Source organism: Equus przewalskii, chromosome 26, assembly GCF_037783145.1.
Source record: "Equus przewalskii isolate Varuska chromosome 26, EquPr2, whole genome shotgun sequence".
Classification (NCBI taxonomy): domain Eukaryota; kingdom Metazoa; phylum Chordata; class Mammalia; order Perissodactyla; family Equidae; genus Equus; species Equus przewalskii.
The window spans coordinates 3,041,396-3,068,255 of record NC_091856.1 but is presented as its reverse complement, the minus strand read 5'-3'; the positions used below and the strand labels follow the sequence as shown (position 1 = coordinate 3,068,255).

Below are 26,860 nucleotides of genomic sequence, written 5' to 3'. Positions count from 1 at the left end.
TCCCCAAGGCTCTGGGAGGAAACTGTGAGCATTTCCATTTTGCAGATGAGAAAGCTGAGTCATGCAGGCTGACTGGAGCTGTGCCCCATTCCAGGCCCCCTCTGCCTGCCGGGTCTCTGCCTGGCCATGTTGGGGTGGGATGGGAGCAATAACAGGTTTGTTTTCGATGCAAAGTCTTTCTGCCTGTGGGGTAGCTTGGCAGGTACCCCAGGCTCCCTCCCCCTCCCCCTCTTCTCCTCCCCCCCCCCCCGCCCGAGTCCACGTGTCTGATTGTGGTAGGCTACCTCCACTTCTCCAAAAGAGGTAGCGTGAGCATAAATAAATAAAATGCCACTTCTCTCTCCTTCCAGAACGCAGGCTTGTAATTGTACCTGACAACCTAAACAATGGTGTGCCGGAAGAAGGGTCATCTCCTGGGGCCCGAGCTCCGTGGTGGGTCTCCCTGTTCCAGCTGCCGCAATCACTCTGTAGGATCTTGCTGATACAGCACATTGCGCCATAATTTATCTGCTGGGCTGAGGGCCCCTGGTGAGCAGGGTCCACAGGGCTCCGAACTCTTGCCCTCAAACTGTTGGTGCCCAGTGTTTGAGATACTGGCCCGGAACTTTCTGGTAAAGAATGTCGGAACTTGCTGGTTGTGGTGGAGTGTTGTGTAAGTGATCAGTACACTCTTCCCTAAAGATTAAAGGCTCCCAGGCTGGAACTGGGCCTCATCGTCTCCCCGCTGGCTCACCTCTGGGCCCTGGCCAGCAGGTCCACGTGTCCCTCTCTCTCATCCTGGGCTCGGGCCCACTGGCCTGTGCCTCTGTAGGTTCACTCCCATCTGCTAGGCCTTGATTCTCCAGGTGCGGACTGGCATATACTCGTGTCCCTGAGCCCAACCACAGAGTCCTCTACGAAGCCACCCTGTCTGGCATCCTGTCACCAGATGGAGTGTCCTTTCAAGTCTTTGTGCTGTCCTTGTCACCCTCCCTTGGCCCCTGGATTCCCCACCTCTCCCCTCTAGCTGGGTGCCTGAGCGCCCGAGCACTCATCTTCCTCGCATGACCAGCCTTCATCGTGCCTTTCTCGGCTCGGCACTGGCATCTTGCCTGCCAAAGCTGGGACAACCTCTGGCCTGCCCACACCTGACCTTTCCAGCCAACACCATCCTGGCACTGTGTGGGTGAGGGGAGAGTCTGTCTCCTTCGGTTTCTTCTTTACTGGGCTCCGTCTTGGTACCCGTGGTTGTGCTGTGCCTTCCCTTCTCAGCCTGCCTGCAAGAACGGTTCCGCTTCACCTTCCCTTGAAGCCGTCTGCACCTGCCCATCCTCACTGACCTGCTTGTTTCCCCAAACTCCCGCCGTTCTGACCAGAACCAGTCCTGTGAGCATCCAGTCAGGACCCCTGCCTGCAGAGCTCCCTGCTCAGCCTTCCTGAGGCCCAGGGAAGCAATGCGTGGGATCCTTTCCATTTTACCATTGAGAAAGCGGCGGTAGAGGCTGGAGCGACTGCCCAGGGCCATGAGGGAGGATTTCTGGGTCTGGGAGCTGTGTTCGGAAGGCCAAGCAGGAGCAGGTCAGGTAGTCAGTGGGGTACGGGGAGCACCCCGGGCTGAGGATGGGGATGGGCAGCCGTAGGATCAGACTGGATGGATCGCTGGGAGCCAGCTTCTGGCCTCCCCAGTAACAAAAGGCAGAAGCCTGAAGTAGGGCAGAGGCTGCCCCAGCAACAACTCCACAACCCAGCAGAACTGGAAAACAGCCAGTGGGTGACAGCACCCCATCCACCCCTCATCCTCCAGCTCTTCTGGGGCGTCACTGCTCTTCCCTTGGTGAGCTGCTTCTGCAGAGTCTTTGCCAGGAAAGAGCTGATGCTGAGCCCAGCTGCTGCTGAGGGAAGGGGGCGGCTGGGGCAGTGTCAGAGCTGGTGAGGTAGAGAAGGGGCAGCCCGACCCCAGGTCCTCTCCCCGACTTTCAAGGCAAAGCTGAGGAGGGGGCTTTGCCCGGCGTCTGTTGAGCCCCTGCTGTACGGGGCAGTGGAGCCCCCGGGCCTGCCCCCTGGATCGCTCTGGGGGAAGTGTCACTGCGGTCAGTGGTTGAAGTGTGTCAGGCGTGGGCACAGAAGCGGGAACCGGGGGCTGCGGGGCAGGGTGTGGTCTCATCTGCTTGGTGGGAGGTGTGGGTTACAACAGACTTCTTCACTTGGTGACTGGGAAGCGTGGTAGGCGCAGAGGCAACGAGGGGCGTGGCCCAGCCCCATGCTCTAAGAGGGGACCTGGAAGGAGGAGCTGGGGGACTGGCCCCAACAGACCCTAAGGAGGTCCCTGTGTTTTGCTGAGGGAGCCTTAGAATTGTGAAAAGCACCCACCCAGGGCGCGCGCTTAGGCCCCTGGCTCACCTCTCCACCCTGTTCCCACCCTCACCCGCGCCTGGCTCAGCCCAGGCTGTGGTGCAAAGGAGCCTTGTCGAACGAGCCTCAGAGGAAACAAGGCGATGTTTTCATTACTTTCATAATTTACACCCAGAAATTAGGAGGAAGGGTTCGTTTGTTATTAATATACTCAGCCTGTTCACCCCCTAGACTTGAAGCTAATTTTCATCTGGACCAAGAATGCTGTAAATTCCCGAGGCTCCCCGTGCTAATGAAAAGCTCCGGGCTGCCTTTTGGGCCCCGGCCCTGCACTCATGCGAACATGCGCAGCACTGCCAAGTCTCTGGGCTGAGACCGAGGTGCCGTGGCCTTAGATCCCATTAAACCCTGGGGCCTCACAGCCCTGCAGGGACCCGACACAGAGTCCTGGGGTCAGCAGAGCTGGGCTGCTGACTCTGACCTCAGCTGTGTGTGGTGCTGTTTGAAAAGCTCCCCCTTCTGGAAACCTCCCTTCATAGTGTGAGGACTTTACACTGCGCTGGACCGGGACTGTCTGGTGGCCCCTTGTTTTATAAAGGAAGAAACAGAAGGCCTGGGGTGGGGCGGGGCAGCCCCCGGGAGCAGTGGGCAGTGGGGTCCCAGCCCCAAGCTCCTTCTAGGCCCCACCATGTGGTTCTCTAATGTTTCAGAGCGTCCTACAGCCAGTGTCCCCTTGTTTCTGGGGAGTTCATTACCTGTAAACCACCCATCTTCTCTTCTTTGTGCATCCTCAGGCTTTGCGGTGGCTGGCATCTTCGAGAGTTGTCACCTCTGTCAGTCACAGAGGAGAGCAAAGCGGGCCTCCGCCTCCCCTGCTGGAGCCCCTGTCGGTCCATCGCTCTGCCTCCAGGGCCCCATCTGCAGGGAGGGGTGTTTTCCCTCTCTACAGCTTGAGTCTCAAGGAAAATGGCTTTCTTTCAGGAAATGTGTGGGTCTGTGGGAATTTCTAATTAATATTGTCTGATTAGTTGGCCTTTCTCTAATTTTTTCCAGGACCTTGGCTATCAGTTATATGCGTGGGGTTATTGTCATAACAGTTTATATTTACTTCTCCTTTTACTAACTGCAAAGCACTTTCTTGGACATTATCTCATTTCAGCCTCAGAACAAGCCTGGAGGCAGCCCTGTTATTCTCATTGTTAAGACAGAAAAACTGCAAACTTGAGAATCGAGGCAGCCCACCCAGGGTCACCCAGCAGCAGCGCCAGACGTGAGCTCTGGTCCCAGGACTCCACGTGCAGCGCTCGGTTTGCTTTGTCACGTCAGTCCCTGGCCCCTCTCTTCCTTGACCAGAGCCTATGCTGTGAGCAGGTCCTGTGGGGCGTGGTCACGGGGATAAAGGCTGTCCCAGCGGCTCCTGCCTGCAGAGCTCACAGGCTGGAGGGGCAGGGAAGGGGTCCTCTTGTCTGCGGAGGCCTCCGTGGGTCAGCCTGGGTGAACTGCTGCCTGCGTGAGTCGTTCTAAGTCAGTGGTGGACGCTGGACGACAGCCCGAGGTGCCAGTGAGCCCATGGCCTCCAGGGGAGCTAACCTAACCCTCTGGAGCCAGCTGGCCCTCCTCCCCACTCGCAGGGGCTGCCTGCCACCCCTGTGGTCTCAGAGGACTCAGCTCAGAGAGCGTCCGACCCAACTCCCCTAGATGAGGCTTCCACGTCAAACCACTCAGAGAGCTCGGCTGGGGGCAGAGCTGCCCGGGCTCTCCTCATCCACCAAGAGCCTGTGTGTCCACACAGGGCAAGGAGGCACAGGCGCATCTGGGGCCCCAAGTTCGACACCAGGTGCGGAGCTGTCCTTACCGTGCTCAGTGACATGCGGGGCTCTGCCAGGGAAGCGCGCTCAACAGTTATCTCCCCTCCTGACAAGGGTGGTTCCCTTCCCTGTGTGAGTACGACAAACACACACTCTTACTTGAGATTTCAAAATTATGAAAAGGCCGTTCAGAGTTGCCTACCAAGGACCCCTGACTTCTCTTCCGGAAGAAAGAGGCAAGCCGGGTATAAGCCATGCAAATGCTTTCTCACCTGCTGCTGAAAAATAATACCTGTTTACCTCTGAGTTGACTCGATCTCTAAAACAGGAAGGAAAGAACAAACCTTTTCCTGATGCTTAAAAGAAAAAAGGAAGAGCAAAAAACTATGTAATGATAACTCTGGGTTGACAGTGACTCACTGAGCACATCCATTCTCCTTAATTCTCATGCCACCGGGGGAGGTAGATGGGACATGTGGGGCTAATCCCGTTATGCAGGTCAGGGGATGAAGGCTCAGAGACGTTGAGGGACTTTCCTGAAGTGACACAGGAAACAGAACTGGAGCCCTGCACCCTGACCCTGAGCCAGGCTTCTGCAGCAGCAGGGCAGTTTTTGTGGTTCATTTTTTGAGCTCCCTCAACCCCCTACTCATTCTTGCAACTCACGTGTGGCAAGTAAAGTCGCTCAGCCCCACGCTTCCGAGGGCCAGAGCGCCTGCCTTCAGGCTGTGACGAGGGCAGCCCTGGCGGCTTGGGAGGGCAGATCATGAGAGAGTCGTGGATGCACTCGGTTAGCCCCGAGTTGCAGACAGACTTGGCCCACCCTGCCTTGAGCAGGCCCACCAGGGCAGGAGCGCGCAGTGCAGGGCAGGTGCAGGGTCGGGAGCCCGCCCCTCAGCCGCTCTCCCAGAGGCTCCTACTCCAGTCTCTCAAACCCTGGGCCAGGTTGAGGAGCAAGCTGCCCTGAAGACCCATGAGTGCAGGGCGTTCCAGCCCCAGTTTGTACCACAGTCACGTGGGGACTCGAGGAGGGTGGGAGTGTTGAGAATGCTGAGTCCTAGGCCCCGCCCCTCGCAGGCCCCGCTGGAGCCCAGGAATCTGCATGTCAGTTCAGAGCTCTGCAACCGGGACAGAGGGTCCCATGCTTCAGCCTGGGCTCTCCTTAGGTTCCCGATGCTCTGCTCTGGTCTCCCTGACTTCTCACTTCATTCTCTTTCTGCCTCCACCGCAGGGGCATAGGCACCATTCTGGTGCCAGTCCCGAGCATGGGGTCTGCGGAGGGGAGTGTGGCCCATGTGGAAGGCCTGGCTGTGCGAGGGCCTAGCCTTGCAGGCTCCTCTCCGTAGCTTCAGAGGGCTGTGATCTGTTGGCGGGAACCTTGAGAATCTGAACGGCCACACAGCGCAGGGCCGCCGCAAGGGCATGGTGTGCCCAGGGGGGACTCCAGAGCTGAAGGGCTCGACTCATTCCCACTCCACTGGCTCCTGCCTTAAGTTTGGGCAAGGCACTGCCCCTCTGGGCCTCAGTTTCCCCGTCTCTGAAGTCAAGGCTTCACCCCGATCCTGAGGGATTTTGCGCTGACCCACTCTGGTGGTGGCGGGGGATCAGGAAGACACTAGAAGCCACAGATCCCACTAGGCTCAGGGACACGACCTCCCACAGACAAAAGCCCCCGCGGCTGGCCACTGGGTGTGGCTGCGCCTTCGGATGCCTTTGTTCTCATCTTACCGGTTGTGATCAGAGCCCCTCACAGCATGTGACACTGGTGCCACAGCTTCCACTCAACACCCTGGAGACCTGTTTGTGAGCTGACGTCACACTAGACTCCCTGGGGGATGTCTTTCCGCAGAAGCCTGCTTCCAAATGAAGCATAATTTCACTGTACTTCCTTTTAAGAAAATGCTTTTTAGTGTATTTTAAAGGACTGTCATTCTGCACGTGCATCATCCGAGTTGCAAGGAGCGGCCACTGAGCTGGGTGCCCCGTGTCCACAGTGCACTGTCTTTCACCCCACAGAGGATGCTCTCAGAGCGGGGAGGGAGGCCAAGGAGGAAAGATGCAGGAACTGCATGGGGGGCCATGTGCCAGACTCCCCACTCGCCCTTTCCACATCCCTTCCTCTCGCTGTTGCCAGATGCTTTTCCCAGGCATGGCCGACCCTGTTACTGTCCTGCTCAGAGACCTTCACTGGGTCCCCCAGATCCAAGTCCAGACTCTGAAGGCCGTCCTCAAGCCACACCTCCCTCTGCTTCCCCTCAGAGGGCTCTGGGCAACACTCCAGCACGTCCCTGCTCTCTTGTGTCACTTCTCTCTGTCACCTCCTCCTCCGCACCTTCCCCAGGCTTCTTGCTCCCACAGGACTCGCTGAACACTTCTCTTCCCTCTCTCTTGTTCTGCCTAGCTTCTGAGTCCTGAGCGACCTCTGTGTCCTCCAGGAGCCTGGGCAGGGCCTGGGTGATTCGGTCAGTTCCCCAGCGCCCAGCGTGGGGCCTGGCCCTGGGCAAGAGCTTGTTGAAATGGAATGAAAATGGGCCTTTCCTTGACACCATCTCGGGTTTGCCTTTAAAGTTGGTTTAATGGCTTCAAATGGAATAATCACTTGGACTATTGGATCTCCTGTTTGTCCCTGAAAAATGAGCGCCCACACACAGAAAGAATGATTTTGAGGCTATTGGAGCACGTGCTGGCCTGAATTTGAAAACAGACGATGCAGAGACTGCTCTAGGGTCTAGATGTCGTGAGTCTCTGGGACGTCTGTGTTTCTGGGAAGTTTACGTTTTATGGAGCCATTTGTGGCCTGGAAACCCAGGCTATCAGGGCGACGGTCTGGTCTGACCCTGGCCCTGGTGCCCCCTCCCGCCTCCCTCCAAGTTGCTGGCTGCTGGTCACTGGTGCTCTGAGATGTCCGGGTGACAGGAAAGCTGTAAATCCCCATGTTCCCCTTACAAGAAGGCAGGCGAGCAGCTCAGCCACAGCAAAATGCAGCAAGTGCCCGTCTATGCCTCGGACTCTGTCTCTTTGCGGGGTGAAAGGTCGGCCTCAGCCCCATCTCTCCGCGGGGGAAGGGCACAGGGCTCTAGCATGGCCGAGGCGTGACAGGCCTTTGAGGGGCAGGAGAGGGGTGGAGTTGGACATCAGCGCCGGGGCCTCTCAGATCAGCCAAAAGAGAAGAAGCTGCGGTGGGGCGGCACTGCTCCAGGAGAGTTTCATCCATTCCCTGGTCACTTTGAAATCCCCTAGCCAGTTCCTTTGCCGGGCACTGAGGACACTGACATAAACGAGACCCTGGGAGGCAGCCATGAACCCAGGTCAGGCACCAGAGTGTCTCAGACCTCACTTCATGGGGTGGAGGTCCCCATGGAGATGGACCATCACTCAGGTTCCCAGGACAGGGGAGCCAGGAAAGGCTTCCCAGGAGCTGAAGCCCAACCAAGTCTTGAAAGATGAGCAGACTTGGAGGAAGGGACCAGTGTGTTGGCCTGGAGACTCACCAGTGGTTTGACAGGTGCTGAGCTGGGTCCTGGGAAGCTCAGAGGAGAGGGGAGGGATGGCCTGTGCCACACCCAGAAGTGAAGAGAGCCCCGGGTGACCGGCGTGGCTGCAGCATCAAGACACATGGGACGATGAACAGCTCCCGATGTGTGTGATGGCCAGTTCCTAGAGAGCTTTCTGAGCCCCTGGAAGGAGTTTGGGCTTTACCCCAAGGACTCCTGAGAGTCAGTGACCCATAAACTCCCCCACCCACTTCCTAGCCCTCAGCTTGTCTTTTCCTGAATCAAATCATTGGGCTCATTGAGTTGCCGCTGGTATGAGGCGGGCGCTGGACCACTTGGGGCACACACATCCATCTCATAGAACCTCTGCTCTAAAACCGAGGTCAAGTTGGGAAATTGGTCCAGGGTAAGAAGTTGGGGACACAGTCACGTGGCAGTGAAAGCCGGCCCTGGAAAAAATGTCTCGAGGCCGTGCCTGATTGATTGAGATGGATGATCCATGCTAGAGCGGGCAGCAACAGGGCAGCGTGCCTCCCCAGGGTGGTCAGGGGCAGCACTGGAAGGAGGTGAGATCTAAACCTGCCCATGAAGGCCTTTGGGTGTTGAAAGGAGGCGCTGAAACGAAAGGCCATTGCTGGTCGAGGGCGTGGGGTGCCCAGGGCCTGGCACAGAGAGAACACGCTGACGTTTGTGACTCCACATCTGTCCCGCCTTCAGGGGATGGGGAGCCAGCCGGTGTTGTAGAGATGAAGGTTTTAGACTCTCGCCTAAGTGTTAAGTTGACCTACCAAATATTTTCAAAGAACTGCTGTAAGTACTTAAAGTAGGTCTATGCATCCCAAACACCTGTGGTGTTAGTCACAGATTCTGCACACCTGGTCCCTCTCCCCAGGGCTGGCCAGGCTGCAAGGCTGTCCTCCACAGTGCTGCTCATCCCCGCTGAGCAGGCTTCCACTAGGAGCCCCAGCGGAGCTTGAAGCATGTGATGCAGGCGAGAACCCAGGCAGCTCTCCTGAATGTGAGGCTGGAGGGGGACTTCAGAGCCTCCTGCAGCGAGGTGCTCACTCAAGCCTGTGGACAGGTGGCTGCCCTGTGTCCACTCCCGCCTGCAGTCCATGGCTGGCTGTGGGCACACAGAATGACTGTGGTCATTCCAGCTTGGACATTTTTCAAAACAACTATTTCAGGTTGTCCACTACATAGAAAATCTCTGTAAAGCTCCCCGGCGCGTCTCTTTTTAAACAGCAGGAGCTTCCTGGTGAATTCTGTAAGACGAATTAGTTGCAAATTAAACCCCCAGGAAACAGAATGATTTGACCTACTATATAGAATTGTTGGATGTGAGCCAATTGGACATTGAAAGACATCTGCCTAAAGTGATGATTTGGCTCTTAGAGTAATTGATTGTAAGCCATCCCTTCTGGCAGATGTAGGGGAGTGCAGTCGAGGGTCCTAACGAACGAGCCAGCTCCCTTTGGGGTATAACTGGGGCCCCTGCAGGTGCTTGTGATTTTCTCAACACGTTTGTCCTCCTCCTGATTTGTAGCACCTCTCTCCTCTCTGCTCCCCTTCCCCGTCCCCCACAATATTACTCCCGCTGTTAATGTGCTTGACGCGTCAGTGAGGACAGCAGGCCAGGCAGAGGCAGCCTTCCTCTGAGAGGAGGACGGAGGAGACGGTAATGGACTTTTTCACAAGGGGCTCCTCAGCAGGACCCCTGAGGTCCTGTCCCCCTCAGGCTTGGAACAGGCCAGCCCCTGTGCGTTGGCAGTGAACTCGGAAGAGCAGAGGCCAACAGGTCTAGATGCCAGAGGAGAGCTGGCACTAAAGGGAGCTGAGAGATTCCTCAGAGGGCGGGACGTCCCCAGGGAGGCCTGGCTGCTTTGTCTCACCCGGACCAGGATGAGTGCCGGAGCCCTGGCGGTCACGTGCCTGTGGCTGGTGCCTCCGCCAGGGGGACGTGAGTGAAATCTGAAGTGTGTGTCTATGTGGCGCAGCTGTAACGTGACAGCTGCTGCCACCCCCCGCCCCACTTCCCGGCTCTCACCACCCCCCTGTTTCCGAGCAAGGAAGCTTGTCTGGCAGCACCGACTCAGCTGTCATACCACATCAGTTTTTGTAGGTTCCCAGCTAGTGGAAAAGTGCCAAACGCAAGCAGATGATATACTTAATGAAATGCTCAGGAGGAAAGCTTCGGCGCCGGACGTGAGGGGCTCACGTAGAATGGAAAGTACTCCTTTTCCCAGAGTGTCCTCAGGTCATTCGGTGGTGGGTGCCATGCACAACAGTATGTCGTGTTTCTGAGTCCTGGAGTCAGATCATGCCTTCTCAGGACCTTGCCACACATTGCAGGTCCTTCCTTGGGGGGTAAGTATGGAAAATACTGAATAGCGAAATAGAAGCTGGTTCTGTTTGTTCAGCATCAGTGAAGGGCACTGCACACGACGGATATGACAGAGAAACAATGGATTGAGCCGTCTCCTCGTGGACTGGACGTAAACTGATGGAATGGCAAGTCCTTTATACCAGATGTCAGCCAGAAATGAGGCTGTGTATCTGTCTGCGCACGTGTATGTGCATGCCGCTCTCATCCGCAGCGTCTGTGTAGGGTTTTATGGTTTACAAGGCTCTTTATACCCCTTGTCTGGTTTTATTTTACAGCAGCCCCGTGAAGTTGATATTAGTGTTCTCCCTACTCCACAGCAGAGGGTACAGAGGCTCTGGGGCAGGTTGCTCCCATGGGAGTGAGCTGGTAAATGGCCGGGCCAGGGCTTGACCTAAGTCCCCTGAGTCCAGTTCCACAATGTGTGTACTTGCGTATGGTCCATGCCAACATATCCGGTACCTGGGATTGAAGCACTGCATCATCAGGGGAAGTGGGAGGTTAACCATTTGAATTATATTTGCATTTATTCCAAGATATTCAAGGTTTGGAGCATACTGGAGCGAGGGGTGGGACAAAAGACAATAATATTCACATGCACGTTGCCCTCCCTTTGTTATTCGTTGAGATCTAGTGACCTCAGTTGGCTCTTGAGGAGTGGAGGCCCAGGGAGCTTGGAGGGCTGGCCAGGGGCACACAGCTCAGAAGTGGCTGGCTGAGAGGCACACCCAGACCCCATGGGCATTTCCTCTCCCATGCTACTAGGTTGCTACAGCCATATATAAGTATAAAATGTGAAAATGAAGGAACAACATGAAAAGGTGATTCAGTAAATAAATGAACAACTGAGGTCCCTTGGCCACCTAACGTTTGGTCAGTTTGCAGACGAGGAAGCTGCAAGGAGGGGCCTGCCCAGGGTCTGCTGGCAGTGAGCTCAGCCAGGCTCCTGACCCCCAGCCCGAGTTCCGCCCCCTGCCCGCCAGGCCTCTGGCTTCACACAAGCCTTCTGGTTCTGGGTTTTCTGTGAGTCTTTGAGCCAACAGATAGGGATGCTCTTGGGTTTATCTCTGTCTTCCCTCGCCAGCTTTGTAGTTGGAAGAGCGCCTTAATTCCAGAGAGCGGCAGCCGCTCCCTACCCAGCGAGATGCCGTTGCCGTTGCGGGCTCACGGCGGAAATTGCGGATTCCTGCATAGTGAGGCCACAGTCGTCCTCCAGTTGTTTCCGGGTGGGAACTTTCTGTCCTCTGTTTTGTACCACTTTGGCTTCCCTGCCTCGCTGGGGTCATATTTTCTCTGTAGCAGTAATTTTGGAGCTGCCTTATTTAGCTTGATTTGATGTTCTTCAAAAGTTTCCTTTTTCTTCTCATTTAATTCACACTCAAATAGGCTTCCTTTCCCACCCCACCCTCCCCCCAGTTCTCAGTCACTAGGTCACAAGACTTAATCCAAAGGCAAGTGCTGAGCCTCGTCTCTTCCAGGAAGTCCCAGGAGGATAGCCTTCAGCAAGCCTCGAGTGTCTGCTTGTAATATGGACTGCTGTTGTCATTTTTAAAAGAAAGTCTCTTCTCCTGTCACTCACCACGTGTGCCCTTGGCTCCTGGCTGAGACACGCACATGCACACGCCTGATAAGAAATGCTTTCGACCCTTGCACCACTCCCCAACCCACCTCCACAGAGAAAACCCGCTCACCAGGGTGGGATGGGAGCTCTGAGAGGCTCAGGCATGAGGCTGCCAGAGAGCTTAGCATGTGCGTGTGTGACTCTGCGTATGTGCACGTGGATGTGCAAATGGATATGTTTGTATGTGATGGCAAGGCAGAGAATGCAGTCTAAACCCTGAGGAGGCAGACCCAGGCCCCTACTCAGCCCTTGGCCTCCTCCAAAGCCTTTGATGGCTCCCTGTGCCTCACCGTGAAAACTGAGCCCTTAGCCTGGCGGTACCTCAGCAGGTGACACATTCAGCTAAGCAGCCCCAGAGAAGACTGGTTTTGGCTGTGAATTTCTCCAGGCCAGGGACCAGGTTTGATGGAACAGCATTTCCCATAAACTAGCAACCGCATGCTCAGTGGGACGAGCAAATGGAAGAATGAACTGGTGATGCTAGGTGCCATATCAGACCTCCACCGTCACCCGCTCTAGCTGCATGGATTTCCAGAGTCAGGACTCTGGGTGCATGTCCTGAAGCGCGTTTCTCGTGTTGGAGCCGGGAATCCTGTGTCAGGCCTGTGGAAAAGAACTCGTGCTGCTTGTAGCCCCTTCTGATCCCCTTGGCCAGGAGCCGGCTTTCAGGAGGCAGCTCTCCTGTGACTGGGCATCAGGTCTAGCCCCGCCGCATCCCTGAGCGTGCCCTGCCCCAGAGGGCAGCCTGCTTGCTGTCTCCCATCGTGGGTTGATGTTTGGCTCACGGCTCGCTGATCAACGTTGGTGGATGGGAATTACCTTGACTTGTGACTTAGAAGAAAAGCTCTCAAGCCCCTGGGAGCGTGGGGGCCCTTTGCAGTGAAAGCATGATCCCAAAAAGTGATGAGGCCCATCCTCGGAGCTGTGTGTTGGGAAAGCTTTCATCGGTGGTGGTGCCAAGACTGTAACCACAGCTCTTTAATGCATCTTTAAAAACCTAACGCCTCCACGGATGGATGACGAGGGGCAAGTTTGGGGCATGTTGCAATTAAAATCTACATCTTAGAGTTAAAAAACAAAACAGTTTCCTCTGAACTTTCCTAAACTTTAGCTGTGTAAACGTGACGTGAAATGGAAATTGTGTAGAAACAGTCACAAAGCAGAAGCTGTTGCTCTAAAGCCTGTTCCACCAGAAGGTTCAGTAGAAAATGAGGGAATTCTGCAGCCGGGTGTTTCTCGAAAGCCGCAGGGAGCCGTAGGACAGGGCCCAGCGCTGACGAGAGCAGGAGTGGCAGGGCCCAGCCCCGCCGTGGGACCTCCGGTACCTGCTCTTTCTGTGGCGGCCTCAGTTCCCTCATCTGTCCTGGGGTGAGTGTGCAGCTCCTGGCACTGTGCACGCACTCCAAAGCAGGCACTCAACAGGTGTCATGCACAGTAATAAAGAGGATGGTGCCAGGTGCCACATTTGCACATGAAACTTCCTTAAAAATTTTTTTTAAATTATTACATTAAAACAGTGTGTGCTCCGGACGAGAAAAATTGATGTACACGTCTATAGGAAATAAAAAGAAATCTCTTCAGAGACAAGGATTATCATTAATAATTTGTTGTATATTGTTTAGTCTTTTTCTTATCGGCTTACAAAAATACACATCTCTACATACGACATTTTTTTCTCTGCATAAATGCTATCCTAACATTGTTCTGCATTGCACATCTTGTCTGAGGTCATTAGATCTTTCGATTGGCTCTGTAATATGACTGTGCACAGTGTACTCAGTCATTCTCCTACTCAGACTTTTAACTTGTTTCCACTTTCTTGTTCTTGCATTCGGAGGCAAACATCCATGTACATTTATTTCTGCGTGTGCGTCTGGGTATTTCTGTAGCATCGATTTCCAGCAGTATAACTTCAAGTCATAGGGTATTTAATTTTTGTTAGAACCAGCAGTTTTATCTCTGAAAGGGCCATTTCCAGTTTATACTCCCTCTACCAATCTATGAATGCAGTTCCCTTCCTAAGGTAGAAAAATGTTTTAAAAATATTTTTTTCTGAGCTGAATTTGAATTGGCAAAGACCGTTTATGTGGTTCTTTCAGCTAGTATTTACAGAGAATCTGTGGACCATGTTCTCGGCTAGGGAGTGTGTCAAGATGGGGTGGACCTGACTCGGCCCTCAGATGCTGGCGTGGGGGTGGGAGCTGAGCATACAGATGGCTGGAACTGTGGCAGAGTCTCAGGGTTCCTGGGCTGAGGAGCTCTCAGCACTGACACTGAAGGCGCGGGGGCTGGTGAGAGATGGCAGGGGCCTCCTCCCAGCTTCTTCAAGGGAGGCGCTAGTGAGGTGTTGGATTCATCTTTGAGCCACTGCGTTGCCTCTAGCGTGCTGGGGGGGTTCAGTACGTGGTGTCCCAAAGTGAGCGGAAACCCGGGACTTGAAGCTCTGGGGCAGCGGCATTTGAGGCTGGGGCCCCCTGAGAGGAGCCAGTTGGAAGAGGCCACCAGCAGGGAGATATTTCTCCACTGAGAATCTCGAGGTGCCTCTGCTCTCGTGTTCCAGGCGTTTGATGACACCGTTCACAGTATGGAGTCTTTTTAGGGCCCTGAGGAGGGCCTGTGCTTGTGCTTTCCCGCATAAAAACATTCATTATCCAGATGTTTCCTTCCAAATAATTCTTGAGATGGGTGTGTGGATGGTGTCATCTGTAATAGCTGTTGACAGGAAAGAGCCACTTGAAAGTGATTCTGAGCAGCGGCAGCCTTCAGGTCCCTAGCTGCTGTGCGTTGTGCCCTGCACACCTTCCCTTCCCCACTCTTCCTTCAACAAAACAAAAAATACTTCATTTTATCTTTGGTGCTGTGACACCGAGAAACAAAAGATGTGTCAGTAAAGTTAGAAAGCCCAGCAGGGTAGGAGTTATGCTGATGTCTCACTCTGTAGCTTGGCAAATCCCTCGATTCTGGGTTCCTGTTTGCCCTGTTAGCTGGGGATGCTGGCTGTGCCTACCAGGATCTGTCTACAGTCGGACGGTTATAAGAGCCAAATAGTGCGAAGGGCTTTGTGGACCAGAAAGTGCTGTGTGGAATGAGAGAGTCTTGCTGTTAGCCTTTCTTGTTAAGTTTGGGTTGGTCCTGGGCAGGTGGTCACTCCTGGGCCCGATAGGGATCCCCACCGAGACCTGTGGTCTCACAGTGGCTTTGCTACTGTTAGGTCTCCTGAGAGTGGAAATGCAGGTTCCTCTTAGGGAGCTCATGCTTAGCTGCCTCCCTAGTTCTTTGGGGTCAGAAGTGGCAGATCCCCTCTGTGCTGTCATGGAGGTTTTCTTATAGACTGGCTCTCTGTGTTCATGCACAGTCTTTGCAGGAACTGTTTCTTGAGAAAGGGAACAGACAAGCAGCCTGTCTTAGGACCATGTGCTAGGCTGTGGGGAAGGGCCCTTCATAGAGGCATGGCTTAGTCAGCGTTCTCCAGAGAAACAGGACCAGGAAGAGAGATTTATTACAAGGAATTGGCTCACACGATTATGGAGGCTGGCAAGTCCCAAGATCTGCAGGGTGAGCCAGCAAGCTGGAGACCCAGGATGGTATAGTTCCAGTCCAAAGGCAGGAACAAAGACCATGTCCGAGTTCAAGTGCTGTCAGGCAGGAAGAATTCTCTCTTAATTGGCAGAGGGGGGAGGGGTGCGGCAGGGGCAGTTAGCCGTTTTATTCTACTCAGGCTTCCAACTGATTGGATGCGGCCCACCCACATTAGGGAGAGCAGTCTGCTTTGTTTGGTCTACTGATTTAAATGTTACTGTCATCCAAAACACCATCACAGAAACACCTAGAATAATGTTTGACCAAATATCTGGGCACACTGTGCGCCGGTCAAGTTGACATAAAATTAACCATCACAGGCAGGAAAGCACAACTTTGTATCGGAGTAGAGCCTCTGGCAGGGTTCTCATTGCATATTGTGGTTATGTTTTGGAGGAGTTTGCTGGATTATGATGCCGAGGCCAGGGACCCCACACACTGGAACCAGGTACTATTGTACGTGTCCCCTTCTCCTTCACATGCTGGAGCCGCATGCTGGAACAAAGTGCAGGTATGAACATCCACTCTTCACAGCGTCAGACTGAGGGACTCTGCAGCTAGAAAGGCCTCCAAGATCATCTGCTTCATCCCCTCCCGCCTCACCTGCAAGAATCTTAGCCTCCATGGATCAGGCGGCTGGCCAGGGTCACACAGCTGGTGAGCGGAGGGCCAGGCTGATCCCAGGCTGGCAGCCTCAACGCCATCCAGAAGGCCAAGGTTGTCTACAAGTCCCTGGGGGGATTAGTTCCTCTTGAAGCAGTTCCAGAGCATGGAAGGCCAGGCAGAGAGCTTGCCAGATCGCAGCAGGTCGCTTCCGGCCGGGCAGCTGTGTTGGGCACGGGGCAGGATGCCAGCAATACCCCTCAGCGTGAGGCAGTGACCCTGTGACGAGCCCCGGTGCAGCTGCTGTCACCAGATGGGTATGGGTGAGGTTTGACCAATTCGGCTGCAAACCTGGCATGTGGCAAGGGGTGCCATCAGGTACAGGAGGAAGGAAAGGTCATACCCCAGAGAGGGCCCTGGCTCTGCCCTGGGAGGCTGACACCCTGCACCTGATGCCAGTTTGTAACCACTTGCTTAGGGCCAGCCAGACTGGGAACAGCAGCATGTGTTGGCCACCCCCTAAAGATCTAGAATGTGCTTAAATACCTCTTTGATGGGCAGCTCTCTTCCTCCTGACATCACCCTCCTGACACCACTTTCCTCCCAGACTGCTTGACCATAATGGTTCCTGGAGGGACCTGTGTGGTCCTGATCAGATAAGCCTCGGGATGGGCTGAGTTACCCTGACTAATGGGCAAACTGATGACCAGAGGGAAGGAGGTGCCCTGCCTGGCATCGCTCAGCACGGTGAAGCCAGGACCAAGCTGGAGCTGAGACTTGGCTCTTCCAGCGCTTGCTTGCTTTGCTGACCTCTCCACGTTCTTGTTATTTTGGACCTGGTGGAATGGAGGGAGCACCAACTTGGGTTGGAAAGGCCGTGTAGATGGCTGCATGGTTAAGAGCGTGAGCTTTGGAGCCAGGCTGCCTCTATCACTGGCTCACTGTGTGACCATCTTTAAAGTAGTGATGTCAACAGCGCCCTTACAGAAATGAGGAACCGGAGGCAGTGTACTTAGATCCTGGCACACAGGATGTGCTCGGAGCTGGGTAATTCTTAGTGGTCATTACTGTGTTCTTGACCGTTGAGCCTTTGAGACCTGGGCTGCACCACTCAACTTGTCTGAGCTGCGGATTTCTTACCAGACAGATGGGGAGGGGGCTTAGGCGTGGCCATGGTTCCTCCCCTGATGTTCCGTGAGAATGGGCAGGTGCTGCTGCTCAGTGAGGGGTGTAGCTGTGGTCTGGCATGACAGCCTGTCTCCCATGGCTTTATCACATTAGAGTGTGGCCCGAGGCATCTCTGGAAGATGAGACCTCAGCGTGCCCAGCAGACTGGAAGATTGCTCCAGAGGGGCGGCTGGCCTCTTTCTAAGTATGGCCGTCAGTGCTCGGAAGACCCGAGGCTGGACTCGCGCCTGACTGTTTGCCGAGGCCCTAGGCAGCCCCACTGGGCCCTAGCCTCTGCCTGCATCACAGGGACCGGGGGCCGCCTGCCCCTCTCAGGGTTGACCTGGGGATGGCGGTGCCACCCCAGCCTCAAGAGCATGTTTTTCTTTGCGGAGCCCTGAGCATCTTCTGTCCACTTCTTGAAAGGGTGGAGCCCTAGCTGTTTGGACGGTTGGACCTTCAGGCCATCAGCAGCTGATTGCCACACGCTGGTATTTCCTGCCAGCTTCTGAAAGGGCTTTTTTTGTGTGAAAGTGCAAACCTGATTAAGACTCCTGGTCCACCTTTTCCAACTTCCTCCCCTTTCGAGCCTGCACCCCTCCTCCTGGCGTCAGGGCCTGCCATAGCCCAGCCGCAGTTCCATTTCTGGCTGCTCCCCATTCCCTCTTCCTCGTGAGCACTGGGCTCAAGGCAACTCCAAGGATTTGGTTTGGCCTCACAATCCCTCAAGCTTTCCTCTGTCCACGACTTGCCCTGTGCTTGTCCTCTGCTGCCGCCCTCATCTCCGCCTGTCTGAAGCTTCCTCTTCTCTGAGATGTTCTGCTCCTGGGCCCACCATTGGCTGTGACACCAGGCAGCTCCCTCAGCTTCCCTGACCCTCGAGGGGCCTCCTTGCACTAGGACCTGGGATTCCTTGAAATGCCACCTCTTCCCCAAGTTTTTTGAAATCCCTGGGGCCGCATTGGCTTTCTGCCTCCACGGAACCTCCGCTTTAGGGTACTTGGGGCGAGCAGAACTGGGTGAGTCCCCGCTGAGCCTCAGTTTCTACCTTGTAAAACACAGTCGCACTTGCCTTTCGGTGAGCAGTGGTCTCCAGCCAGTGCCCAGGATGGTGCTGGCACAGGTGGGGGCCCAGTGACTCTATTAGTGACTCGTGCTTGTAGACCTGGGGGCTTGATTCTCCTGCTAAATCAGGAGTTTTCGGGGGGCAGGAACCTTGTCCAACACCATGTGGGTGCTCAGCCTCTGGCCTGGGGTCCACCTTAGCACACAGTAGGGGCTCAGTGGGTGTTTGAGAAAGAGAAGCAGCCAGGCTCCCCACTTGCCTGTGACTTGGGGTCTTGTCATCGACATGGCATCAGAAAGCTCTCTGAGAAGGTCGCAGCTGTAAACAGAGACTCATGGACGCATGCCTCGAGCCGGAAGCAGCCTGGACTCTGGAACAGCAGGTCACCTCAGTGAGCCTCCCCGGGGGATGGCGACCGGGCTCCGGCCTGCAGCCGCCCAGCGGGCTTGCAGCCAACGCAGTCCTGGGCTGAGCGCCGGCAGGGCTGGCGGACGTGGCCGTGCTGTGGAGGGCGCCCCAGAGCCCTGCCAAGAGGCCGCCTGGCCTTTTAGACCGTGAGGAAAGCGTGTTGGGTGTCAACAGGCATGCAGGCTTGTCTCCCCTCTGGTGCCACAGATTGGCTGGAGGAAAGCGCTGTCACTGGACGGAGGACTGAGGAAGGGGGTACACCGGCCCTCAGGCTGAGTGTCACAGCTGCATGGTGACAGTCCCCCGCTCCTGCCCACGTGCCGGCACTCCTGTCCGTCGGCCTGCTTCTGTAGAGCCCCTCCGTGTCTTGGGGTTTCCGTGCGCACCTGGAAAAGCGATGATGAGGGAGCTCTGAGTACCCAGGCCCCAGGAACCAGACTAGATGGGGGCGCGAGCATCCCTCGGGTGAGATGCAGGCTGCCCTGGGCCACCCCGCCCTGCTGGCCCACAGCGTGCCCCAAGGGCGGTTCCCGAGCTGCACCGAATTCAGGCTTCCATTGAAGACCCCAGCTGGGAAGAGAGTCTTTCTCCAGCAGGTGATTTAGCAGTTCGGGGGGGGGATCATCTCGTCTCCCCTGTGCGGTGGTCAGGACCCAGCTGCCTGCATGTCTCCGCAGGAACAGCCGCCGCACTGCTGCAGGGCTCCTCACTCAGCGTGGTGCTGGGCGTGCTCTAGCACTGCAGACCTGATGGAAATGGATGCCCCTGCCTCCAGAAGATTCAAAGTAAGACAGTGTGGTACCAGAGCCGTCAGGAGGTGTCTGGGCAGGGCTGGAGGAAGAGCCTTGGTCCAGGTGTTAGGGGACCTGGGGCCTCAACCCTGCTACTTTCTTCCCTTCCCCAGGCCTCAGTTTCCCCCTCTGTAAAGTGTGGCCATTAGACTCCTTGTCACAGAGCCCCCCCCACCCGTGTGTTCCATGTTGTGTGCAGAGCTGGTCCGGAGCATGGCTCCCACCGGGAGGTGGGAGAGGCCAAAGCAGCAGCTAAAATCGGGAGTTGTGGATGGAGAGATGGAAGTCGGTTCAGAGGCTGACGATGAAGCCCTTCCATTTCCAACGCAGGGTTGACCTGTCAGATTTTAGTAAGCCGGCCTTCTGTGGCTCTGGGGGATGAAGCGATATCTCAGCGGAGGGAGGGCTCTTGGAATGATGGTTGAGGAAGCCTCTACTGGTGGTAACTGAAATGGTAACACTTCCTAGAGTGCTTTCTGTGCACCAGGCGCCGTTCTACACACCGCATGTATGTGAGCTCATATGATGCTCGTTACGTCCTTCCAAGTGGCCACTGTTGTCCTCCCTCCAGGGACGAGGAAACAAGGTAACTTGCCCCAGTTCCCCCGCTGGAGCCAGGATTCAGGCCCAAGCAGTCTGGCAGGATCAGTGCTTTCCGCCACCACACCATGCTGTGGAACCGTGCTGTTGCTCACCTGGGCCCAGGGCTTTGCTCCTTCCAGGAGGCGGGTGCAGGGCATCCCCAGGCAGTGGTGGGTGCGTCTTGCCAGTCATGCAGCCCGGACCTCTGCGTCTAATCCACCCACTTCCCTAGCGTCCCAGGCGTGGCATCAAAACCATGTGGGAGAGGAAGTGCGGGCATGCCCACTGCTTGCTCAGGAGAGGTTTCTTGGGCTGAGAGGTGGTGGCCGGGCCTGGGAATGGAGGCCTCTAGGGGCCACATGTCCCTGCTGAGCTCTGCCACCCTGTGATTGGGATCTGGTGTGGATTCCCAGGCAAACCCAGCTGGGAAAATTAGAGGTGAGGGGCCTGCAGCCCAGCGTCTGTCATTTCCAGCTAGGCCTCTGTACGTCTGTGCCAGTGTCTCCCCACCCAGCTCCACCCCGCCCAGAGGTTCTAGGATAGCTCTCCTTAGACACGCTCGAGGGTACCATCCTGAGGCACTCAAGGCCATCCAGAACCTGCTGCCTCCGCCTGCCTCCAGCGTCCTATCCCAGCAGGACGGCCCACATTCTCCATGCTTCCAGCACTGGTGCCTCTGCTTCGGGCCTTCCTCCATCCACTGCCCACTTTCCCTGCCACACCACCCTGCCACAGCTTCATGTCTGAATTCTTCCAGGCCCGCCCAAGTTACCCTTACCTGAGATGTGGTGTCCTATCTCCCGCTGTTGAGGACCCTGAGCCGTCTCTGTGTTGGGGGCTCTGGCCCTCTCTCGCCGAGGGCTCCCTGAGGACCAGGACTATATCTCATTCACTTCCTCTAGCTCTCTGCTGGGCATTCACTAGATGCCTTGCTGGCTCTGAGGACCGGGGGGATGACTGGGATGCTGCTGGAGAAGGCTGGGTGCACCAGGGATGGGCACCATCTCCCAGCGTCAGTCTCCCAGACAGTGAAGCCAATCCTTGCCCCACTTTTTCTCTTCCTGAAGGGAAGGCAAAGAGGGAAAGAAAAGGTTTCTCTTCTTCTAGTCTTCTTACTAGTAAAAGATACTTAGCATAAAATGTGTTAGGTATTTTTTCATTTAGGTGTGTGTCTGCTTTCAATGTACAGATCTGAGGCTGTCCATAATAAAAAGAAATGTAGATAATGAGGCTGTTATAATAGATGTTAAAATCCAAGTAGAAGGAGGGCTGAGTGAATCTACGCAATATCTAAGCTAACATAGCTATTGAAGGTAAGCATCAAAATTACCTCTGAGCTTCCTGGCAGCCAAAGCAAAAAGAAAAAAAAAAAGGAGCTGGGGAGGCACAAAGTTGGTGACAACTCGAGCAAAGCGTATCTTGTTGCTTGTGGACTTGCGGAACTTGAAACCCTCGTCAGATCCACCTGGGAGGCTCCTGGTATGCACCCGGCTCTGTCCTGGGTCCCTCGCTCAGATAATCCCCTGGCCCTTGCCTCTATATGGCCACAGTCCTTGGTGAGCACACCTGCTTCACCATCCTGGCTCTGTGCCCTTGGTGCATGTGCCGAGGGTCCTTTCCCCGCCTAACGTTCTCTGATTTTAAAGAAAATGCTCTTTTTTTTTTTTTTTTTTTTTTGCTGTTCTTTCTCCATATGTAGTTCCACTTGAAAACCTTTCTACTCCAGAGGTCAACAGAAATCCCCACCCTCTCAATTTAATGTTTCTGCTCCCTGCCTAAGAGGCATGAAATCACAGCCTGCCACTCGACATGAAAGGTCATTTTCCATGATTGTATAGATGGTGATGTCCAGATAACTTGTGACTTAAAACATATGGTCACCCCCGCCTGTTAGGTCAGTCTCTGGACCGTCACAGATCGGTCTGGGTAATGAGGAAGACGGAGCTGGTCATCAGGCAAAAGACAGTGAGTGGCAAGCTGGCCGGGAGCATTGGCCCTTGACTTCCTGGGGCTCTTGACGAACCTCTCCTGAGAGCGAAGATGCTCTCTAAATGGGCATTTTCTCAGGGAAAGGCAGCTGCTTCTGAAACATGCACAGCTCCTATAAGCCCACCCTGCATAAGATCATATTTACTTTCCTGCATTCCTGTCTTAATTAATGTTTTTTCTTTACTAGCATCCTTATTTATTATTTAAAATGACTTTCAAAAGTAATTATGCAGTAATTCTTTCCTCTGTACACAATAGCTGTTTACCTTCCTGTGTCAGGTTTTCGGCCCCTTGTTCAGTGTAACTGTACTTAGAACATTGCTGTCGTTGGAGTTTAGATACTATGGGCGAAGTGTGAGATGATGCTGTTCAGCAATTCCTAAGCAAGGATAGAATTTCCTTTGGGGCGTTATTCACATTGTCCAGGACTTGTTTAGAAAGCCCACGTTATACGGTTTGCTCAATGCATAAACAGTCTTGTCTTTTACTTTTTAGCTTAGCATAATTTCATGCATGCTTTTCCATGTAGCTACATAATCTTCAGATTTATCATTTTAATGGCTGCTTAATATTCCATCCAGTTAGCGTGCCATAATTTACTTAACTGTCTCCCATTGTTGGGGCCTTAATGAAAATCTGAATTCGCCATGTAATATGGGGGAAGCTCATTTTAATGATTGTCATTAGAGCATCCCCTGACTGACTGCATGCCGTTACTAACCCAGCTTTGCTAAGACGCAGATGCTACTGGAACAATAAATCCTGGATGAGAGGTGTGTGCACAAGTCCCTCTGATTTAATAGCTGTACGTGTTTTCCTTTTAGGCTGGTGTTTATGTAGACTATCTATCTCTTCTGGATCTCATGTTATACCAAACTAGATGCATTCGGGATAGCGTTCTAAGTACTCTATCACTGCCGTCAGGGACTTTCATAAATTAACTGGAATTTGGGGGTGAAGAGTGGTTTCTGGCTGTCACTTGTGTTCATTTATCCCACCGGGTTCATTGAGTATCTGTTTGCAGCTGGGCTCTGTGGGAGAGCGAGCAAGGGCACTCCTGATTATTGGGGCCCCCAGAGGTGCGTCTGTGAATTGCTTTGTGGTGCCTAAGATTGAATGGCGATTTGCATGCAAAGTGCTTTGTAAACTGTAGAGTCCACGTTCGTGGTTGCTGGTCCTGCTTGTGAAGTGGGATGAAGAGGAAGATGGTTTTCCTAGCTCCGTGCCCGTCAGCTGCATTCCCACTGTCCTCAGCCCTTGGGATGTCCAAAGACAGGAGGCCAGACTGCGCTCCTTAGAACCAGGGCAAGAGTGCTGTGGATGACAGTGACCCCACAAAGCAGGTCAGAGAGTTTGGTAGATTTAGTTAAGATTAACAGAGTTGTGTAGAGTATCTTACAGTTGGTCTTCACCTTAAAGTGACCAAGTCTTACTTTTTGTAGCTCTTCTCTTTTTCTCTTTTCCTATTCCTCCTCTATAAAAAGGGAAGCATCATCCTCAAAACTGACAAATCATCCTGGTTTACTCATGGGACCCAATAAAGCCATGTTTTGCCAAAGCGTGGGACAACATCTCAGAGGAGACGGGATTTTAGGTGGCCCGAGAACCATGTCATGAGAAGGTTTTCCCTTTTCATTCTCTCTCTTTCTAAACAGAGAAAGTCCTTGTTTGCTGAAGAAGCTGTCCTTGTGGGCGCCCACTGCCCCTCGGCTCTGCAGCGCTGCTCGCCTCCCCTCGGCAGAGCCCTGGGCTGGCCTCCCGTGGGTGGCCGGCCTGCCTCCTTGGCTTCTCTTTATGTTTATCATCTATTTTTGATAAAGGTTAAGGGCTTATGGATGGTGATGTAAAGTTTCCTTTTAAACTGAATTTATTTACTTTACAATGTGAGGTAACAGAAATAAAAATGGTACGTAATAACCCAAGATGGCAAAATCATGAAGTCAGCATGTGACTGAATGAAGTTTGGGAAATCCCAGCGTAACGTCATTCAGTGTCCACACTGAAGGTCACTGGCACAGCCTCCGCTGGCTTCTGTCGTATCAGGGTGTGTGCAGAGGGTGGGTTTTTGTCATCGCCACGAGCTGGCCTCGGATCGTGAAGCCCAGCCTACAAGTAGAGCTCTTGCCCGCACAGCTCACGCCACCCCTGTTCTGTCAGCTGCTCTTGCAGGCATGTAGCTCCAGCGGGCTTCTGCTGCTACACTTATACCCTGGGAACTCTGATTGGGAGAACGCCTCAAGAGTCCGTTTAAACAGCTCCCTTTCACAACCCTCACTTTTTCTGTATCAGCCTCACCCCCACTGTCTTCACCAAGTTGGGACTCAGCGCTCCAGCAAAAGTGGGAGGTGAACAGACAAATAATGGAATATCATTCAGCCTTCAAAAAGAGACACACTTCTGACACATGCCCTGTCACAGAAGGCCAAATACGATGATTCCCCTTATGAGGTCCCTAGAGTAGTCTGCTTCATAGAGACAGAAAGTAGGACGGTTGGTTGAGGGACTGGGGGGAGGGGAGATGAGTTAGTGTTTAATGGGTACAGAGTTTCAATTTGGAAAGATGAAGTTCTGGAGATGGATGGTGCTGATGGTCGCACAACAGTGTGAATATACTCAATGCCACTGAGTTGTACACTTAAAGGTTAAAATGGCAAGTGTTATGTTCTCCATATTTTACTGCAGTAAAACAAGAAAGCAGACAGTGAGCACATTTTCCCCAGCCCCGCTGCTTGGCCAGCCCCGGTCCCACCACAGGGAACCCTGTCCCTCTTCTGTTTCCACTTGTCAGAGCTGTCGGTTCTAATGTGCTCTCTCTTCTCCTGCCTCGTCCCGCACAGGCCCTGCACTGAGCCCCTCGGCCGTGGAGTATGATGGTGACTTAGGTGCCTGTTGTATCTTTTCTGGAAACAGTGGGTTTCCTGAGAGCAGCCTCTGCTCCTCCCTTTCCCATGTCCCCATGTGGGCCCTGCACACAGTGGGTCTTTGTGGTCACAGCAGGTGCCCCTTTTGACTCAGCAGCCTCTGATTATAGCACCCTGACGTCCATCTTTCAGCCACCACTGGCCTTGGGAATGAGCAGCAGCTGGAATGAGTGTCCCTGTCTGGGGCCTCATCTAGATGGGAGGTCACCCCTCAGCCCACGCTGGAGCCGGCCTTGGCATCCTCTCCAGAAGACTAAGAGCTTTCCTTCCTCACTCAGAAGTGAAACTGGACATCCGCGCTCAATCCCCCAGATGTGCTCCGTGTATCGGAAGACAGCCAGGCTCCGGGGGAGGTCGGGACGCAGGGAAGAGGTCTCTGGTAGGGCTTGGAGGGGAGAAGACAGTCACCCCGGCTCCTGCAAGGAGGCAGTTGGCTCAGTAGGTCTTTAAAGTGAATGTGTGAGCTGGGCAAAAGCTTAGGATTGTTTGGCCCAATCTCCTCACTTTTCAGATGGGAAATGAAAGTCCAGAGGACAAGGAATGACCCTAGTGGGGAAGGCCCCCATTCATCGGTAGAGCAGGGGGTGAGAGCTCTGTCTGTCCTGGGCGGTGTCAGATCCCCCCGGAACATCATGTGCGCATCTGGGCCCTGCCCGTGAAGATGTGGGGAACGCATGGGTGGCGGCGGTGAGCCTCTGTTCTGTCGTTAGGGCCGAGGGCCTGGGCTCTTTGTGGGGTAGCCTTGCCCAGAGAGAGCAGAGGCGCTGCCTCAAGGGGTGGGGAGGGCCAGTTAACCTAGAAAGGGGCCTCTTCCTGTGCAGTCCTCACCTCCTTGGCCAGCAGCTCTGAACTCCTGTGGGTGTCACCTGGCAGATCCCAGGTAAGGAAGCATGTGCTGTACATCCATTACATCTCTGCTTCCTTCCTTTTTGCCTGCAGAATTTCAGAGGCAGGAAAGTGTCCGGTCCCAGCACAAAAGCATCCAGTTATACGACACCCCTTACGAGCCTGAGGGCCAGAGCGTCGACTCGGACTCCGAGAGCACGGTCAGCCCCCGTCTGCGGGAGAGCAAGCTGCCCCAGGACGACGACAGGCCCGCCGATGAGTACGACCAGCCCTGGGAGTGGAACCGGGTCACCATCCCAGCTCTGGCAGGTAAGGCCAGTGGCCCTGTTCAGAGGTGGCCACTGACCCGCATCTGGCACTCACCTTTGGGAAAGGGAGTAAGTCTCTGGTCCCTGCCTGCTCAGGTAAACCACGGGGCTTCAACTGAGAGTCCACTTGAGCTGTCCTCTCTTCTGGTGCAGCTGGGCCCCTCAAACATGATGGGGTCCTGGAGGGAAGGAAGGCCAGCCCAGGGGAAATCCTGGGTCTGACCTACAGGATCTGGGTCCCAGGCCTCAGAGACGGCCCAGACAATCTCATCGTCTGACTCTGTCTTGGTCCTTTTGGTCATGCTCTAGTTCACTAAAGCCAAGATTTCAGATTCAGGAGGACCTTTCTTAGAAACAAAGAAAACCCATCTGTAGAGTGGTTCCTACTGGGCCTGAGAGAGCCCAGCACTGGCATCTGGTCGTCCGGCTGCAACGGATCTGCATGTGTCCATGGCTGCTGCATTTCCTCCCCAGTTGCATCATGAACCCAGTCACCAAGCACAGGCCCTGGGCGCATCCCGACCTCGGGGACTGACCCACCCCCTGGCCAAGAGCCCCCTGAAAGACGCAGCTGCCTCCCCTCCACCCCACTCTGAGGGTGGTTTTCTAGAATCTAAGTATCCTTCACAGCACTAAAACCCCTCTCCCACAGCCTTTTGGAAAGCAGTCTGCCACCTGTGTCACAGATCTTAAGCTGCGTTCACTCTTCAGTTCTCGTCCCAGTCCTCAGGCCCCGTGCCAAGGTTAGGATCTGAAATTCAGAAAAGGCATCGTTCGTGGTCACAAAAGATGGAGAACGACCTCACTGTCCAGTAAATAGGGATTGGTTACATGGAACATGGTGCAGCCGCTAAAAAATGATGTTGACAAAGCGTTTACAACAACCTAGGGAAATGCTGATGTTTAATGTTAAAAGGTGAAAAGCCAGATGCAAAAAATTGCTTACACGTCTGACATTTTAGG

The 26,860-nt window shown here is 54.4% G+C and overlaps 1 protein-coding gene across 1 annotated transcript in view; it reads left to right on the top strand.

Moving 5' to 3' along the window:
- The window catches only part of SHB (SH2 domain containing adaptor protein B), a 131,618-nt gene that overhangs the window by 58,661 nt on the left and 46,097 nt on the right, over positions 1-26,860 (top strand). The window contains exon 3 of the mRNA XM_008536889.2: positions 25,683-25,898. Coding sequence (XP_008535111.2) covers positions 25,683-25,898 — 216 coding nt within the window. The remainder of the gene's footprint in view (positions 1-25,682; positions 25,899-26,860) is intronic.